Source organism: Anolis sagrei, chromosome 1 (genome assembly GCF_037176765.1).
Source record: "Anolis sagrei isolate rAnoSag1 chromosome 1, rAnoSag1.mat, whole genome shotgun sequence".
Classification (NCBI taxonomy): domain Eukaryota; kingdom Metazoa; phylum Chordata; class Lepidosauria; order Squamata; family Dactyloidae; genus Anolis; species Anolis sagrei.
This window is the reverse complement of record NC_090021.1, coordinates 90366677-90387045: the sequence shown is the minus strand read 5'-3', so window position 1 is coordinate 90387045 and position 20369 is coordinate 90366677. Positions and strand designations below refer to the sequence as shown.

The 20369-nt window shown below is 43.6% G+C and overlaps 1 protein-coding gene across 1 annotated transcript in view; it reads left to right on the top strand.

The window, feature by feature from the left end:
- Positions 1 to 7525: 7525 nt before the first annotated feature.
- NT5DC1 (5'-nucleotidase domain containing 1) overlaps positions 7526 to 20369 on the top strand; it is a 112927-nt gene continuing 100083 nt past the window's right edge. The window contains exons 1-4 of the mRNA XM_060753202.2: positions 7526 to 7793; positions 11796 to 11887; positions 19242 to 19313; positions 20041 to 20147. Coding sequence (XP_060609185.2) covers positions 7686 to 7793; positions 11796 to 11887; positions 19242 to 19313; positions 20041 to 20147 — 379 coding nt within the window. The 5' untranslated portion in view covers positions 7526 to 7685. The remainder of the gene's footprint in view (positions 7794 to 11795; positions 11888 to 19241; positions 19314 to 20040; positions 20148 to 20369) is intronic.

Sequence of the window (20369 nt, the reverse complement as noted above, 5' to 3'; positions counted from 1 at the left end):
AGTGGTTCAATTTCCATACATTGCCCCTGCTGTTAGCATTGTATATGCATGCCCAATTTCTGAAAATTATAGCATTTTAAAGTTGCTTTAAATGCACAGCTCGTCCTCTGCTGGTGCACATCCTTTTGCAAACAACATTTTCCCCAATAAAAGTCTGTAGTTACTTCTAATTCTATTAAATTGTATTCCATTTAACTTAGTATCATCTTAGATCTTGTTTACTTGTACAAAGCAATTGTAATGATTAAATACCGCTGTAAAACATGTTTGTTTGGGTAAGAAAGGGGCAATCATTCCATAAACAAATTAGGAGTTACTGTAATGTGGGGAAAACCTTGCCAGCAATATTATTTTATGTTTTATCTTTACTATTTTATTATTTTCTTTGCACTGGGTAATTAAATCACAGCTGCAATGTAGCTGGAACAGTTGTAACCTGTTTTTTACACATTAATTGGCAACATAGTTTATCATGATGTTTTGGAAGGCAACGAAATAGCCTCCTGTGCTATAAATTGAAAATTTCCATTTTGTGAAACGCAGGTTAAATATCCATTAACAAAAAATTTACTTGTACAAGATACAATTGAGAACACTTAAACACATCATCTTCCGAGCAAATTATGACTTGCGGTTCAACCCAAATTATTATTTTTCTTTCAATTTAAAATGTATATACTGTTGTAGAAAAAGAAAAGGGTGGTAACAGAATAAAATTAGCATTATATAATCAAAATTTGTATCCTTCTATGATATAAAGGTACTACTGGTGGGATGGGACTGAAGCTTATATGATGACCACAAAAAGCTAAGAGTGGCACAAACAGACTGAGGAGTAGGCAGAAAAAAGCTGGATATATATTTTTCCCCAAATAATTCAGATAAGGTCAAAATCAGGCTATTACCCATTGATATGGGCTTCAACTGGAATCATGTGTAGTAAAAGTAGGAAACTGTTGGTGATGATGCGAGCCACAGGCTGAAACAACTGTAGAACTATTTTTTTCACGAATTTTGATTTAGAGACTGTACAGATCAACAGGCGCTAAAGTTTTGGCAAACCAGGAAGGTCAATACAGATGTTGCTACCCTTGCTTAGAGCAATCTTGATCAACTTTCTATGGAGAACAGTTGCACTGTCTCTTTTATTCAGGGAGGTTCATTCCCCTGTCTGCATCATACAATTTTGAGGCAAGAATTTGCATGGGTTTGTGTTTGTGTGTGTGTCAGGAATGACATAAGAAACTGCAAGTTGCTTCTGGTGTGAGGGAATTGGCTGTCTCCAAGGATGTTGCCCAGGGGACACCCAGATGTTTGATGTTTTATCATTCTTGTGGGAGGCTTCTCTAATATCCCCACACAAAGAGCTAGAGCTGATAGAGGGAACTCAACCCTCTCTCCCTGGATTCGAACTGCTGACCTGTCAGTCAGCAGTCCTGCTGGCACAAGGGTTTAACCCATTGTGCCACCAGGGACTCCATTTGCATGGTGAAATATTTTAATATAAGAAATTGGAAATCTGCCGTTCAGATTCCAGTTATTATATAGTTACTGAATAAAAAGCCACTGTAACTTCCCCTCCATGCAACTGAAAGAAGGAAAAATATTGGTACTACTATATATTTTAATTGCCTTAAAGTACAACCCCCCCCCCCAAAAAAATCAAACACTATAATATTGCTTGCCCTTGTGTTGCATCATTAGTTTCCTGTAAAAAAAAAAAAAGATTTAACAGGCTCTATTCTTAAAACTACTGAGCTGCACCAGTCATGGTTAAAGGCATGTATCACATAGTTTGTGACGACAGACTGCCCAGCTGAAACACCTATCTACTGGAACAGTAAATCTTGTGGCGGGGCTCTTATTTGTTTTCTATGTACTCTAAAGAAAACACAATTTGATTGTATCAGGAAATATTAGAGGTTTTTTTTACTGCAGGAATTTCCAGTAACATCTGACTACTGTTGTTTAATGGATTGTTACATGACTTGTTGAATGTGTTGATCCCTTGCATGGAAACTTTGGTTCATTCCACATTATCTGCTTTGAACTGAAATATATGGCAGCATGAACTCAGATAACTCAGTTCAAACCAGATATTGTGGGATTTTCTGAAGAACTTTGTGTTGTTGGAGGTTTTTCGGGCTATATGACAAAGAACTCTTGCCTGTTGGGGCTAGGTGTGAATGTTTCAACTGACCACCTTGATCAGCATTGGATGGCCTGGCAGTTTTTTTTATTTTTGGTGTGGCTTGTTAGTGCCTGGGGGAATCCTTTGTTGAGAGGTGATTAGATGTTCCTCATCGTTTCTTCTCTGGAGTTTCCCTGTGTTTGGGTGTTGTTTTGCTGTTATAATTTTGGAGGTTTTTTTAATACTGGTAGCCAGATTTTGTTCTTTTTCATGGTTTCCTCCTTTCTGTTGACATTGTCCACAAGCTTATGGATTTCAATGACTTCTCTGTGTAGTCTGACGTGGCGGTTGTTAGAGTGGTCCAGCATTAGAGTGGTCCAGCATAAAAAAGAACTTTATTTTTATATCCCGTCTCCATCTCCCGAAGGGACTCGGGGCAGCTTACATGGGGCCAACCTCAAACAACATACAGTTAAAACATAGCAAATAAAATATTAAAACAACATTAAAGCAACATCATAAAAAAATAAGCATCATAAGCAACAACCAGAAAGAAATACTTCAAGTCTCATTTTGGGGGAAGGGGGCTGGTATGCAAACAAGTTAGAGAATAGGCTAGTCAATAAAGTATATAGCAACATAGGAATAGAGCAGTTGTGGCAGGGACATTTTAACTTAAAAGTGCAGTAATCAGATACAGGAACTTGATATTAGGACATGGTTAGGAATCATCTGTCAAAGGAATCGTCAGTCAAATGCACATGGAACATCCATGTCTTTAGTTCCTTACAAAATGTGGATATGGAGGGTGCTAGCCTGATCTCCCTGGGGAGGGAGTTCCAGAGTCAAGGGGCCACCATGGAGAATGCCCTTTCTCTCGTCCACACCAACCGCACCTGATAAGGGGGTGGGAGCAAGAAAAGAGCCTTCCCAGAAGATCTTAGAAACCGTGTAGACTCGTAGGGGAAGATACGGTCACGAAGATAGGCAGGTCCTGCCTTGATATTCTGGGTCATATAGTTGTGTGGAAGGGCCCTTTGATAAAGGGAATAAAAACACTAAACCAGTGTTCATTGGTGATATTTTTAAACAATCTAGCAAATTAATAACACACTTGAGGTCATGGCTATCTGAAAGGGCCATCTCCTGGAATTATGGGTGTATGATAGGTGAAACCCAAAAGACAAAAATTACATTTTGGAAAAAATCAGTGATGAAATCTGCTACTGGAGTCAGCACTGAAAATTACAAGACATTCACTGAAATTTTGAGAATGTTCCTCCAAACAAATGTTTTAAATAATGAGTTAACTAACAATAATACAACCAATTAATTTTTTTTCAATAATTAAAGTCAATGGTATTTTTTTTAATGTATAACAATTATTTTGAAATTAAATCCCAAATGCAACCTTCTAAGAATTATATAGCCTACAACACTGGACAGTGGAGAATATATCCCATATAATCCCTATTCCACTCGGAAAGATCCGTAAGTATTTTCCTTGTATATAAACATGTGGTGGAAGAACAACTGCTTTTTGGCTTAAAAGAACTACACTTCTGAAAAAGCCGACTGCTTGACAGTATTGGTCTCCAAGGAAATCATTTTCCCCATCCCAATTCAATGATAAAACTTTCTTTTTTAATTTATCCTCCCTCCATATTTGATTGTTATGTTTCGTCTGTTGATCTCCTTCCTTCTCCCTTTCTTTCTCTGGTGATTGGAGAGCCCTACAACTTCATCAAATGCAGGCTGCCTTCAGTTTCTACACACTTAAAAATCAGTTTAAAGATGGAGTTCCATGGAACCCATTATGCGACACAGGACTATTTTTTGACGGTTTGCCATGGGACTCCATGCTTAAACTGTTTTTAAAGTGTGTAAAAATGGAGCTTTGGGAGGTGGGGAAGCAATTGTCCTCAGTGATCTCAATCTGCATAGAAAGGGCTAAAGGCCCTTATTTGAAGGTGGGATGAGATCTGCTAGATTCCCATTTTAGATCGTTTTAGTGATGTCAAAGTCTGAGCATTCTTGTGGCCAGTCTTGAAATGTGCTTTAATGTTTCTTTTCTCACCATTAATCCTCTTGCACAAAACTTTTACTGTAATTTTTTTTCAGGAAATGTGTAATTTTACTTTATTACCAGTCTGTCAAAGCTATATCCCCCCCCCCTTTTTTTTAGACGTAGATTTCAGACTTCCGCAATTTAATTTTTTTAAAAGAAAGTGGTATGGGTGAGGACTACACTTGTCTGTGTGATGGTTCAGAATGCGGAGGATTACTGTAGAAATGGACAGAAGTACATTACATATGATGGGGATGAATTATATTATCCATTTTCCTTATATAATCCATTTTCCTTATAAAGAGAATGGAATGCTGTGGTAAGATAATTCCCATGCTTTCCCCTCATCATGGGCTGAGGTTCCTAGAGTAACATGGGTTCATTATTAATTTTAAGGGCTAATCCAGTCTTGAATGTCATCCAGATTATGGACATTTTTTTTATGCTCCAGGTACTAGAACACAACCTAAAGATGTTGGAGATAGCAACCTTCTCAAGCCTTCCTCTATTTAATGTTATGTCTGTTTATAATGTGTTGTTTTATTTCCTGAAGTGTATGTTTTCTTAGCTCTATGTACTTGAGGCAGTGGGAGGGGCTGCAGATCACGTGACTGTCTAGAATGCATTTTAAACATGATGACAGTTGAGGGATGACATTTAAGCGCTGAGTCTGTTAGAATACAGAAGTCAATGTTAGAAGTTGGAAGACAGTTAAGCCTTGAGTCAGCTTGAGTACAGAAGTCTATTTTTCAGTCAAATTTCAATGTAGGAAGTTACAAAACTGTTGATACTTGAATTCTTTGAAAGTTGACGCTTATGAAAGAAAACTGTACAGAGTAATATAGTTTTTGAAGAGACTGTTGAAGACAATAAAGATACTAACTGAAACATTGTAAAGTTTAACCTGACAAGAAGTGTGACTGTATATATAAATACATTAAGTTATGAGTAAACAAACATGTTACTTTAAAAGAAGTCTACTTGAATCTTTGTCTGCTGAGAGCATTGATTTGAAACAAGATATCTATGTGCCCAGCGACCAGCCATTACTCAACTGAAGGAACACCTTCATAACTCTGCTACCCAATAAGTTATGATCCTAACAGGTCATAATCCATAATCCCCAATAGGTTGTGATCCTAACAGGTCATCATCCTTATCCCAATAAGAGATACATACACATTACAAGAAAACAGTCCAATTGTAAGCAACTTGAATGCGAGTGTGAATTGCAACATTCACAATTGGTTACAATTGACCACCTTGATTAGCACTGAATGGCCTGCAGTTTCAAGGCCTGGCTGGCTGAGGCCTGGGAGAATCTTTGCTGGGAGGTGATAGCTGGCCTTGATTGATTCTTGTCTGGAATTCCCCTGCTTTTTGAGTTTTGACCTTTATTTACTGTCCTGATTTTAGAGGGTTGTTTTTTTTAAAAAAAAATTACTGGTAGCCATATTTTGTTCATTTTCATGGTTTTCTCCTTTCTGTTGAAATTGTCCACAGGAGGGGAGGGGTGTATAAAATCAATAGACACAAGTTGGAAGATAAAGGTGGAATAGACAAGGATAAGAACACTAAGAAAATAATATTTTTGATATGTATTCTGAAATGGTGATGGATTGTGATATTATTCTACCTGTGTGGGCAATAAAAAAACATATATTTTTTTAAAAAAAGAAATTGTCCACATGCTTGTGGATTTCAATGGCTTCTCTGTATAGTGTGACATGGTAGTTGTTAAAGCAGTCCAACATTTCTGTGTTCTCCAATAATATGCGGTGTCCAGGTTGGTTCATCAGGTGCTCTGCTATGGCTTACTTCTCAGGCTGAGTTAGTGTCTTTCAAATTCCTTGATTCATGAACACTGTTTTGACACCATAGATTCACAGCGTATTATTTGAGAACACAGAGATGCTGGTGAACTCGGACAACCACCATGTCAGGCAGCACAGAGAAGCCATTGAAATCCACAAGCATGTGGATAATTTTAACAGAAAGAATGAAACCATGAAAATGAACAAAATCTGGCTACCAGTATTTAAAAAAACCTCTAAAATCAGGACAGTAAATAAAGAACTAGACTCAAAAAGACAGGAAACAATCAGGGCCAGCTAACACCTCCCAAAAAAGATTCCCTTAGGCAGCAACCAGCCAGGCCTTGGAACTGCAGGCCATTCAGTGCTAATCGTGGTTGTTCCAGTGTGCCTTCCCAGAATAGGAAACTCCTAGCATTATGTCCCAATGCACTTTATCAGGGATCTAGGATATCTGCATGCCCACCCCCCTCCAAAACACTCCACCTGGTCATGCCCAGCACTTTTAATTTTGATGATTACATTTGGCCCTGCCATTGTTTTTAATTGTGTTATTGTGTGTTGTCAATGTTATTGCTTTGTTTCTGAGTTATTTTGCTGTCTGTTGCTGCTGTTATTTTTACTATTGTATTTGGGCTCGGCCTTTTGAAAGCCGCACCGAGTCCTTCGGGAGATGGTAGCGGGGTACAAATAAAGGTTTATTATTATTATTATTATTATAGTCAAGGTGGCAAATTGCAACACTCACACTTGCCTCAAGCAGACAAGAGTTCTTTCTCCCACCCTGCGCATTCCACAGATATGTAAACCTCACTCGCCTAGTTTCCAACAGACCCCACAACATCTGAAGATGCCTGTCATAGATGTGGGGGGTTTTTTTGGGGGGGGGTTGTGTCAGGAGTGACTTGAGAAACTGCAAGTCACTTTCTGGTGTGAGAGAATTGGCCATCTGCAAGAACATTGCCAAGGGGACGCCCAGATGCTTTGATGTTTTACCATCCTTGTGGGAGGCTTCTCTCATGTCCCCGCATGAGGAGCTGGAGCTGACAGAGGGTGCTCGTCCGTGCTCTCCCTGGATTCGAGCTCCCTCTATCAGCTCCAGCTCCTCATAGATGTGGGTGAAACATCAGGAGAGAATGCTTCTGGAAGATGACCATACAGCCCAGAAAACTCACAGCAACCCAGTGCCTTCAAGTTGTTTCAGACTTAAGTCTAATGTTTAGGGCCGGGGCCGGGTGAGTGACCTTACTTTGGGGATCTCCAGCGCAGATACCCCCTGCCTGCAAGGGACACCTAGCCCAAGGAAGCACAGCTAAAGCACCCTTGAGAGAGGCCCATGGAAACTCTTAGTTCACGAGCTCCTCTGAGGAGGGGCGCGGGTGCCTCATACCCAACTCCACTGCGCGTGATGATGCCCTAATGGAGGGCCTGACCAGGGCAGTCCAAGGGGTGTCCAAACTGGCCCCGCGGAGGCACCGGCTGGGAGGGGGAAGGCACTCTGGCAGAAGCGCGGGAAGGGAGGGAAGAGAGGAGGCGGGAGGAGGCGCCGGATGAGCCGGGGCAAGAGCAGCTGCAGGCCGGCCGGCCAAGTCTTGCGGGAAGAAGGAGCCGCCTCCAAGGCAGGCACCAGCTGGAGGAGGCTCTCGACGAAGGGAGCGCTGCCTCGGCCACCATGTCCTCCTCCTCTTCCTCCTCCTCCTTCTCTTTGGCCGACTGCGAGGTGATCGGCTTCGACCTGGACCACACGCTGTGCCGCTACCACCTGGCCCACAGCGCCCCGGTGAGCGGAGAGGAGGGCGGAGAGGAGTAGCAGTCTTGTCACTCGGCCCGCTTTAGACGGAAAGGGCTGGCTGGCTTGGGGCTCGTTCTTTGCCCGGCTCAAGAGCTAGTGCGGAGGAGGAAGAGGAGGAGGGGAAGCCGGAGAGGAAGGGCGCCGGCGCGGAAAGAGGCGCTCTGACGTCTCTCTGCAGCTAAACCCAGCCCCGGGGGCGGAGGGCTGGGCGCGCGCCTGGAAGGGGCGGGAAGAGCCGGCCTGGCCTCCCTTCCGGCCCATTGCAGGCCTCCCCTCCAAGGGAGCAGGCAGGCACACGCCCGGCTTCACGCGCTTTGGCCCCGCTTCAATTGCCAGGGCTCAACCCCCTAGAGCATTGTTTCTCAACCTTCCTCATGCCGCCACCCCTTCATACAGTTCCTCAAGTTGTGGTGACCCCCCTCCCCAACCATAACATTATTTGCATTGCTACTAAATAACTCTTAATTTTGCCACTGTTATGAATCTCCATATAAATATCTGAGATGCAGGATGTATTTTCCATTCACTGGACCAATACCCGCCACACACAAAAATCTGAATTCTGGTGGGATTGTGAGGGAGAGGAGGATTGCTTTTGCCATTTGGGAGTTGTAGTTACTGGGATGTATAGTTCACCCACAGTCAAAGAACATTCTGAACTCCACCAACAATAGAATTGAACCAAACTTGAACCATGACCCCCAGAAACTCCCATGACCCACAGAAAATACTGGGTTTAGTGGGCTTTGAGTTTTAAAGTTGTAGTTCACCTACATCCAGAGAGAACTGCAGACTCAAACAATGATGGATCTAGACCACACTTGGCATGAACCCTCAATATGCCCAAATGTGAACACTGGTGGAGTTTGGGGAAAATAGACTGTGGCATTTGCGAGTTGTAGTTGCTGGGATTTATAGTTCACCTACAATCAAAGAGCATTCTGAACCCCACCAATGAAAGATTTGGGCCAAACTTCCTACACAGAACCCCCATGACCAACAGAAAAAATGTTTTCTGATGGTCTTTGGCGACCCCTCTGACACCGCCTTGTCACCTGCCCAGGTTGAGAAACGCTGCTCTAAAGCAGGCATGAGTATTTTGGATTTAATCTCCCAAGATTCCTAACAGCCCCAGCCCCCTACCTTTTTCTTTCCCCCCATAAATAAAGAGTATAGTGTCTAGATCAGTGGTTCTCAACTGTGGGTTGAGAACTCCCAGAAATCCTAACAGCTGGTAAACTGGTAAGATTTCTGGGAATTGTAGGCCAAAACACCTGGAGACCCACAGGTTGAGAATCACTGGTCTAGATCCAGGGAAGTCATGCTACTCCTCTATTCTTCCTTGGTCATACCACACCTAGAATTGGGCACCACAATTGAAGGGAGATGTTGACAAGCTGGAATGTGTCCTGAGGAGGGCAACTAAAATGAGCAAAGGTCTGGAGAACAAGCGCTATGAGGAGCGCCTTAAAGAGCTGGGCATGTTTAGCTTGAAGAAGAGAAGGCTGAGAGGAGATATGTTGAGGGCCGTGTATAAATATGTGAGGGGAAGTCATAGGGAGGAGGAAGCAAGTTTGTTTTCTGCTGCCCTGGAGACTAGGACACAAAACGAGGTCTCTTCCAACTCTATGATTCTATCATTATATGCTCCAGAATCAATTTATCTTTTTCGGAGTCCATGGTAGCCAGCAATCACATCTCAAATGAGATGATTACCTTCCTATCAGCCTTTACCCCGCACTCTCCAGTTGTCACAACCAAACATAGACTTGGAAACTACAATGACATAAAGCATCTGAATTTTCGTATTTAGTAATGTCTCAACACTTCAAGATCTTGTCCAGCTCCTTCATAGCAGCCCTTCCAAGTCCTGATCTTTTAATTTACTCCGAATAGTGATGAAGCCAAGGGGAGAGGCTAATTGAAAGCAATGAGGCTTGATTCTGAGTTTAGTTTTGCATTTTTGCGTCTGTAAAATGCATATTTTGTTCAGAGCTTAGTTCCACTGTCTTATTCCCAAACAAGTACGCACTGGACCAAAGCCTTTTACAGTTCAGGACCATTGCCAACTCCCACTTGATTATGTTAATAAGTTTGAATATCCTGCTTTGAAGTCTTACATGTGTATATTCACTTTTATTTGTTTAAACTATGGTGCCCATGTAATCGTATTAACCATGCAGTCCTCCAAATAATTGAGAAGGTGCACCAGCTACAATGTAGAATTAATGCAATTTTACACTCCTTTAACTGCCATGTCTCAATGCTATAAAAGCCTGGTATTTGCAATTTGGTGAGGCACCAGCACTGTTTGGAAGAGATTTAAAAAAACAAAAAAACAAACTATACATCCCAGGATTCTATAGCACTGAGCCATGGCAGTGAAAGTGATTTCAAACTGCATTAATTCTGGGTTGCTGTGAGTTTTCCGGGCTGTATGGCCATGTTGCAGAAGCATTCTCTCCTGATGTTTCACCCACATCTATGGCAGGCATCCTGAGAGGTTGTGAGTCATGTTGGAAACTAAGCAATGGAGGTTTAGATATCTGTGGAAGGTCCAGGGTGGGAGAAAGAACTCTTGTCTGATGCAATTAATCACCTTGATTATCTGTAGATATGGAAGGGTGATTTTATGAATATTTAGTGTGAATGTATAAACAGATCTTCCTGTCACATAGCTGTTGCCAAATATAATTCTGCAAACAAAGGATACCCCCCAGGTAGGAAGCAGCCAGGCTTTGAAGCTGCAAGGCTGCTTGGTGCTAATCAAGGTGATTAACTGCAACATTCACACTTGCCTCCATCAGATCTTTCTCCCTCCTAGGACCTTCCACAGACCTCCCTTGTCTAGTTTCCAATATAACTCACAACCTCTGAGGACGCTTGCCATAGATGTGGGCAAAACATCAGGAGAGAATGCTTCTGGAACATGGCCATACAGTCCGGAAAATTCACAGCAAATCAGTGATTCTGGTCATGAAAGCCTTCAACAATGCATTAATTCTGCACCCAGAGAGACTTTCTTCTCCGCCATTGCATGTAGCATGATGCTACAAATGTCACTGCATGAGACTGGATTCAAACGACACACCCACAAAGTAAGATTGTATTTAACAAACCTCCCAGATTACATGCTGCAGAAATTTTCCAGCAAATGACAGTGACAGGTTGTGAGGAGCTGCAATGACAATTTCTTCACCCCATTCACATTCTTAACTAATTTCCCTTCGAGACAGGCCTTATATCTCAGGATCTGATCCCAGATTTTCTGCTTTAAACTGGATTATATGAGTCTGCACTGCCAGATAGTCTGGAATAAACAGAACACCTGGCATTAGATCTTGGTTTATAGGGCCTGTCCTTAGGGCCCTTCCACACAGCCATATATCCCAGAATATCAAAGCAGATACTCCACAACATCTGCTTTGAACTGGATTGTGTGAGTCCACACTGCCATATTCAGTGTGGATTTTATACAGCTGTGTGGAAAGGGACTCAATGCCTTGGTCTAACACTCAAACCACTACATTATTTTGATTCTCATTTATTACTAATCTAATATGTATTCCTCAAATTTACTATGTGTTAGTAACACGATTTTATCTTCCCTCTGATGAGTTCAAGGCGGGTCCCTTCTACACTACTATATAATTCAGATTTTATACAGCTGTGTGGAAGGAGCCTAAAATGTAGAAAAAGGTGTAACAGTCATGTTAACAAGTAATTATTATTGGAGCCTTCAAATCAGAAATCCTTGAGGCTTGTAAACGTGAGCTTTCTGTGAATTTCACTCTTCATTCTTAAACTGTCACATTTTTCTAAAGAACCTGTTAACTATCAATCTAAATTGCTGATGCTATTATATACATGTAGGCACTTTTCTAGTGCTAATAAGATGGACTCTAAAGTGTAAAGTAACAGAGTTTTGGTATGTCACAATGCATCTCATGTTTATGTAGTGTTATTTTCCCCCTTTCTCTCAATTTGCAGCTTATATATGAAAGCTTTGCTCAGTATATGGTGAAAGAAAAAGGTTATGACAAAGAACTGCTGAATGTAACCCCAGAAAGCTGGGATTTTTGGTAAGTGAATCACTTTTAAAATTATACATTTTTTAAATGTCCAGGTTACTTGTCAGTACATTAATTGAATATAGAAAATGTATATGCCTATCTTTCAGGACTTCTTAGAATAGTGCTTTTTAAAGTGATAGTCCCTGGACTGGTGTCAATCTGTGGCAAGTTTCCAGGAGAGAAAGAAACCATTGTATCCACTGGGCATAAATTTAGTGCTGGTTCTGGTACATTGGAAAACAATGTTTGTGGTCCCCCATATTAGATAAGCTGAGGTCCCTTCCACACAGCCATAAAAGCCAGAATATCAAGGCAGAAAATCACACAATATCTGCTTTGAACTGGGTTACCTGAGTCCACACTGCCATATATTCCAGTTCAAAGCAGAAAATGTGAGATTTTATTCAGCGGTGTGGAAGCATTATCTTGGTTAGTTGTTGTTGTTGTTGTATGCCTTCCAAGTCATGTCTGATTTATGGAAACTCTAAGGTTATGTGTTTTGGTGGGGGCAGCATTTTTCCAGAGTGGGTTTGCTCTTGCCTCAGGGCCCTTCCACACAGCCATATAAACCAGAACATCAAGGCAGATAATCCACAATATCTGCTTTGAACTGGATTATCTGAGTCCACACTGTCATATAATCCAGTTCAGTGTGGATTTTATACAGCTGTGTGGAAAGGGACTCAGTGTCCTGGTCCAACATTCAAACCACTACATCATGTTGACTCTCATTTATTACCAATCTCATATGTATTCCTGTTAGTAACACTTATATTTCACCTTTCCTCTGATGAATTCAATACAAGGTGCTTCAATACTGCCATATTATCCAGATAATCAAAGCAGACAATCCAAATTTCATCTGCTTTAAACTGTATTGTATGAGTCTACACTGCCATATAATCCAGTTCAAAGCAGATAATCTGGATTTTATATCTCCGTGTAGAAGGGGCCACAATTTATACAGGTGTCATACTCTGTACAACAATCATTGAGATAGGTTATGCTGTTAAAGAATGACTGCTTCAAGACTATCCACTGAGAATTTTAGCTCAATGAAAACCTGAAATTAGATTTCCAAATTCCAGCTCAGTATACCATTGGGAAGCCTTCCACATTTTCTTCTTTGAACTGAGTTATATGGCAGTGTGGACTCAGATAACCCAGTTCAAAGCAGATACTGTGGGATTTTCTGTCTTGATATTCTGGGTTATATGGCTGTGTGGAAGGACCCTGGTTTTCAATAATCCTACAGTTTTACATCGGGCTTATGTCTGCCACAAGATTAAGGCCCTTTCTAGTCTTTCATTATAATCCAGAATCTATTCTCAGATTATCTCCTTATCCCAGATTATATGGCAGTGGAGACTCATATAATCCAGTTCCAAATCAGATAACCTGGGATATGATCCTGGGATATAAGAACAGTGTAGAAGGGGCCTAAGATGTCAGAGGGTCCCTCAAGAGACACGCGTTCCCTAGTTGTGACCTGCCCTCTTCTTTCAGCACCAAGTTGAATCTTGGCTCTTTTAAAAATGTCTTGGGAATTAGGGATCATGGTCTTATGAGACTATACATTTCTGATTCATTGATTTCTGATTGTAACTTTTTAAAATATTTTTTAAATTTTTCTATATCATTTTACTTTTTAAAAAGTCTGTGTCCTTCCCAGAAGTCTTTTAATAGAGGGTGTACTTTAACAAAGACAGTAACATAAATAAAATATTTTGCTTACCTATTGTCTACTCCCTGCTGCCCACATAGTCACCCATGGTGCCTTGGATCACTTATGTCATAGCATCATCTATCAGATTGTTAATGGCTGCCAGAACATCAATTTCCCCATTACGATCATTGGGCTGAGTGGCTTTTCTTTTTATTATGCACTGCTTTCCTGGGTAGTTTCTAGAAACTAAAAACGCTTAGTGAAGCCTTTTCCTGAAGTCATTCTTTTATGACTCAGCAGGCTCTGGAGCAGCACTGAGGACATTATGGTCTACCAAAGGCTTTGGCTGACAATTCCCATCAGTCATACTTAAGTGTGGACAGTGGTAAAAGTATTATGGAAGTTATAATCCAAAAAATATGGCGATCTGAAAGTTTCCTGCTGCTGCCCTAGATCCAGGCCATTTTGGTTTGAATGCACTGCTGACCTGATGACGAGTTCTCCCCAGTCACAGAATAAGCAGCATATTGAACTGCAATGCCTGCCTTTACTGCCATAATTATTATTATTATTATTATTATTAACTTTATTTGTACCCCGCTAGCATCTCCCGAAGGACTCGATGCGGCTTACACGGGCCGAAGCCACAAAACACAATACAATAGAAAACATAACACAGCAATAAACAAAGCAAATCAAACAGTTAAGCAAAATAACCACAATGAAACAATACATCAAGACACTATTAAAAACTGGTTCGGCCAGCGCAATGGGGTACAGGGTTAAAAGTGCTGAGATGGCAGGAGGAACGTAGGATTAAGTGCGGTGTGCAGCAACATTAGTTGTGCTAAAGTGCATCTAGGACTTGGGATGGGGATTCCTAATCTGCGAAGGCACATCGGAACAGCCAAGTTTTTAGATTCCTTCTGAAAACTGCCAGAGTGGGGGCCTGACGGAGCTCTTTTGGAAGGGCATTCCAAAGTCGGGGGGCCGCCACAGAGAAGGCCCTGTCTCGCGTCCCCACCAAGCGCGCTTGCGACGTAGGTGGGATCACGAGCAGGGCCTCCCCAGATGACCGGAGTGAGCGTGTGGGTTCGTAGATGGTGATGCGGTCACGCAGGTAGGGTGGTCCCAAACCGTTCAGGGCTTTGTAGGTGAGCACCTGCACCTTGAATTGGGCTCGGAAAATAAATGGCAGCCAGTGGAGCTCCTTGAACAAGAGGGTTGACCTCTCTTGATAATGAGCTCCAGTTAGCATCCTGGCTGCTGCCCGCTGGACCAATTGTAGTCTCCGAGCCGTCTTCAAGGGCAGCCCCACGTAGAGCGCATTGCAGTAGTCCATTCTAGAGGTGACCAAGGCGTGGACCACCCCGGCCAGATCCGCCTTCACGAGGTACGGTCGCAGCTGGCGCACAAGTCTCAGTTGTGCAAAGGCCCTCCCGGATACCGCCGACACCTGAGCCTCAAGTGTAAGCGAAGAGTCCAGGAGGACACCCAAACTGCGGACCTGTGGCTTCAGGGGGAGTGTAACCCCGTCCAACACAGGTTGCCACCCTATACCCCGATCCGGTTTACGATCGACCAGGAGGACCTCTGTCTTGTCGGGATTGATCTTCAGCTTGTTCTTCCTCATCCAGATCGACACAGCGGCCAGGCACTCGTCCAGCACCCGAGAAGCCTCCTTGGAATTAGGTGGAAAGGAGTAGTGGAGTTGTGTGTCATCCGCATAGAGATGGCACCCAACTCCAAAACTCCGGATGACCTCTCCCAGCGGTTTCATGTAGATGTTAAAGAGCATGGGCGACAAGATAGATCCTTGCGGGACCCCACAGGTCAAAGGCCAGGGGTCCGAGCAGGCGTCTCCCAGCTTCACCATCTGGGTGCGTCCCTCCAGGAAGGACTGGAGCCACGACAGAACCGTGCCCCCAAGGCCCATCCCGGAGAGACGACCCAGAAGGATACCATGATCGATGGTATCGAAAGCCGCTGAGATGTCCAGGAGAACCAACAGGGTCACACTCCCCCTGTCCAGCTCTCTGCGGAGGTCATCCACCAAGGCGACCAAGGCTGTCTCGGTGCCATGACCAGGCCTGAAACCAGACTGTGCCTGATCTAGGTAGTTGGTATCGTCTAGGAAGCCCTGGAGCTGCGAGGCGACCACCCGCTCCAGCACCTTGCCCAGAAAGGGGAGGTTGGAGATCGGTCTGTAGTTACTCAGCACCGTGGAGTCAAGGGAAGCTTTTTTGAGGAGTGGACGAACCACTGCCTGTTTCAAACCAGATGGAAAAATCCCTTGCTCCAACGATGCATTGATAATCAATACAAACCAGTCAACCAACCCCTCCCTGGCTGATTTAATGAGCCAAGATGGGCATGGGTCTAGAGATGAGGTGGTCGCTCTCACAGCCCCAAGAATCTCCTCCACGGTTTCAGGAAGAACATGCCTAAAAGAATCCCACAAAATTCGACAAGCAGGTACCTCCGTCACCTCTTCAGGCACTGCGATGGAATTGGAGTCGAGCTCGAGGCGTATCTGGGCGACTTTATCTGCAAAATGGTGTGCGAAATCGCGACACCGAGCTGCGGGGTCGTCAGGGACCTCCTCCACCGCAGGTGGGTGGAGGAGTTCTCCCACGACCCGAAACAGCTCCGATGATCTATTTGCTGCAGATGCTATACGAGCGGTCGTGAATGACTTCCTGGCCACCCGTATGGCCACGGAGTATGCCTTAAGGGAGGCTCTAGCCCGTGTTCGATCAGATACAACTCGAGATTTCCTCCATTTGCGCTCTAGCCCCCTTCTCGTGTGCTTCATCACAGCCAGCTCCTCGGTGAACCAAGGAGATGGCCTGTCACGACGCAACGAGATGGGGCGTTCGGGTGCGATCATATCTAACGCCCTGGCCATCTCCCCGTTATAGAGAGTTACCAAGGCGTCGATAGAATCGCCAGGCTCCAAGGCAGGAAGAACCCTAAGATTCCTCAGGAATCCATCCGGATCCATCAGTCTCCTAGGGCGGACCATCTTAATTTGTCCTCCACCCCTGCGGAGGTTTAGGGTCGCAGTAAGTCTAAATGTGATCAGATGATGGTCAGACCATGACACTGGAAGGATATTTTGATCTTCCACTCTGATCAATTCGTTGTCCGCCACAAAGACAAGGTCGAGAGTGTGCCCAGCTTGATGCGTGGGGCCGGATATTATCTGTGACAGTCCTATGGCCGTCATGGTGGTCATAAAGTCCTGAGCTGCACCAGATAAAGTGGTCTCGGCGTGGATGTTAAAGTCTCCCAGCACCACCAGGCGCTGGGAGAGCAAGGCCGAATTAGAGACCACTTCCGCTAACTCAGACAGGGAAGCTGCTGGATCTCGGGGTGGGCGATACACCAGCAGGAACCCCACACTGTCACGGCTCCCCACCCTCAAGTGGACACAATCAAACCCAGAAGCTAGCGGGACAACGCATCTGGTCACGGCGATGGATTGCCGGAAGACCACTGCGACCCCTCCTCCCCGCCCCCCTTGTCTGGCCTGCTGATGCACTCCGAAACCAGGTGGACACAACTGGGTGAGATTTACTCCCCCCAGCTCATCCAACCAGGTCTCGGTGATGCATGCCAGATCCGCCCTCTCATCCATGATCAAGTCCTGGATGGCCGCGGTCTTACCATTCACGGATCTGGCATTAATCAGCAGGACCTTAAGGCCAAGGGGGCTGCCTTGGAGCCTACCACTACCTACCTTCTCCAGGGTCGCAAGAACTCTGTTGCGCTTCTCCCTGGGATGTTGGTGACCCGCTATTCTCCTCCCCCACACGACTTGGATGGCACCCCCTTCCTCTGGAGCCCTCCCCCCCCCTACATGAGCAGGATCTATGACTAGTCAGCTCTCAGCGGAAGATGTCGGGCTGGGGAATAATCTCCCTTGGGCGTTAGGTAAAGATGTTTCTGATGATGAGGTAGATAGTGAAACATCAAGGGAGCTGAGTGGGCTGAATAAGGGGAGTGTTCTCGAGCGAAGGAGTGTGGTTGGTTGAGCGGGGGCGACCGGGGCAGATGGGGTCTCAAAATGGTATGAACCAGGAGGGGGGGAGGGGGAGGCCCTAACCGGGGAGCTAATTGTGGAATTCACACGGGGACCTGATGGTGTATGGCGAGAAGGAACCCCGGGGCAAATAAGGGGCGTATCTGGGGGTCCACAACTACCCTCCTAATGGTAATGCCCCAATTCTTTAAGACAGGGCGTTTTGCCATAAGCTCTCCGAGCCATGAATTGTCTTCTGGTGTTATTTGAAGACGGGAGGAACGGTCAGATGATTGGTAGTCCCTCCATAACCACACTATGGCTTCTAGTCTTATATCCTGTTGTCTTTTACCCAGGATTTGGGCCAAGGAATTACACACTGCCCTCTTAGAGGTCCATCTGCCTCTGTTTATCAATTGGTCAGCAATGTCCACCGCGAACATGTCAGTTTGTAGATGATGTTCCTGAGTGTAGGCTGCGGTTGGCTGAACCAAAAGATCTGTTGTTATATTATTGATCGTCCTCTGAGCGGCCATCGTAGACCGCTGCCACTCCACAATGTTCTCAATCCTATGACTGCCCAAAGATTCTCCCCTTCCCTCAGTCGACTCATCATTCAATCCTCGTTCAGCCCCCAGATCCCCAAGGTCCGACATGCCTTTCTCCCCATTTTGACATAAGTCCTTAGCTAGATCTGCACACAAAGAATTCTTAGTCTTTGGGGGAATTGATTGCACAGGAATTCCTGAGAAAGAGGCAAAACCTCTAAGGAGGTGGTCCATTTTCTCGTTTAAAAACCTGAGTTGTAACAACACATGATTAAACGATTCCCTCAGGAGGTTGTAAAAGTGCAAAAGATCATTCTTCGCATGGGGTTCTGCTCCACCCATTCCTATGTCTAAAAGGTAGCTCACACAACACTCGTATCTAAACACTCCCACCAGCTTACATTCACATACAACTTCCGGCACAAACAGCCACTCCCAGGCACTCCAAGAACCCACACACTTCTCTCTTTCCCACAATCCACTCAACCAACCAATACTAGACCTGCATTCTCACTCACTAGACTAAACACACCCAAACGATCATCCACACTTCCTATGCGTCTCTTTATCACAATCACTAGTCTAAACACATCCAGCTACCACTCACGCCTTCCTATGTGGGTGCTTCTTATCGCAAGCAGTCTCATGCGCTCTCCTGGGCCTCTTCGCCTAACTCAGCCCCACAATCCTATCCTCATCAATCAACTCCTATCTGCCTCCTAACACACTCTCAGCAGTCAGGACATACAACATATAACATGAAACATACAGCCAACTATACTATATCTAAATACTAAATAACTAGCAAAAAGAGAAAGTAAGAAAAATAAACAAAATAAAGACAAGAAAAGAGTCAGATGGCGACAACAGCAGTTCCCTCCGTTGCCAAAGGCTCGCAACAGCGTTGCTTCTCTCCTGTCCCCCAAGGGGGTGGGAGAGGGGCGCTCGGTGGCGACGGGGCCCAGCAAGCCCGATGGAAAGGGGCCTTGCTTCTCTCCCCTCCCCCAACAGCATTTAAGATTACAGTTTGTTTTGTATGCTGTATCACTTGTATATATATTCAATGCAGTAATAGTAATTCAATTCACTTTTCATTTTCCTGTTGCTGACTCCATATACATTTAGCTGTAAAGGCCTAGTGCTAGATATGGAAGATGGGAACTTCCTTAAACTTTCTGAAGATGGATCCGTTTTGAGGTAACATTTCAGTCTCTTTCATCTCAATAAAAGTGTATGTTTTTGACAATTTTCTGTTTTCTGAGCACTGTTCTGTTTTCTGCTATGTGCTCTACTAGTATGAAAGTCCAGATATCTATCATATGACTGATGTTTCAAAAAATAATATCAGAAACATCAATTTATGCTAAGCAGAACCAGGAAAGTTTGCACTCTGTAATACAAGCAGAGTTCCTGTATCCAATATCCCATGATACACCTGGTGGTTTTAACAGCAAACTTATTAAATATAACAGAATCCATTTGTTTTTAAACACCTTTAGATGTGTATTGAGAATTCTAGTACCTGCGTCATTTGCATTTCACATGATCTCTCTGTATATTATTCTAGTGTTCACATAGCATTCTTGTTTGCTAAGTAAAGTGTGCTGTGAAGTTAATCTGGAATACCCAATTATTACCAAATAGTTTTAACAAAGACCCTAAATTTAGGTTTTTCTTGGCAAAGTGCATAATAAATAACTAGTAAATATCAGTGTTGCTCAGAGACATCCTACTGTAATTTGGGGGAAGAGAGAAGAATATAATAATAATAATAATAATAATAATAATAATAATAATACTTTATTTATATCCCACACCTATCTCCTCGAGGAGACACAGGGCGGTTTATATGTCGATAAAGAAAGTTTGCACACCTGGATAAAATGCTTGATTTTAATTCTTGTTGCATATATATCTCAAATAGGGCAAGTCATGGAACAAAGCATATGACCCCTGAAGAGATTTTGGAGACATATGGAAGGAAAGAGTGGAAACACTTCAAGACTATGAGTGGAATGGTTTCTCGTTCAGGTATTAGCTATACAAATCTATACACGTAATAGTCTATGTATGTATGTATGCATGTTGGGACCATAAAGGCTTATGTACCACTTAATGGCTCTGGACCATATTGTGCCATGTCATTGTTTGCTGCTTTGAGTCCCTATAAGGAGAAAGATGGGATAAAATATAGTAAATTATTATTATATTTTTATTATTCAGTATTTGAGTCTGTATATGGTGAAAGGTGAG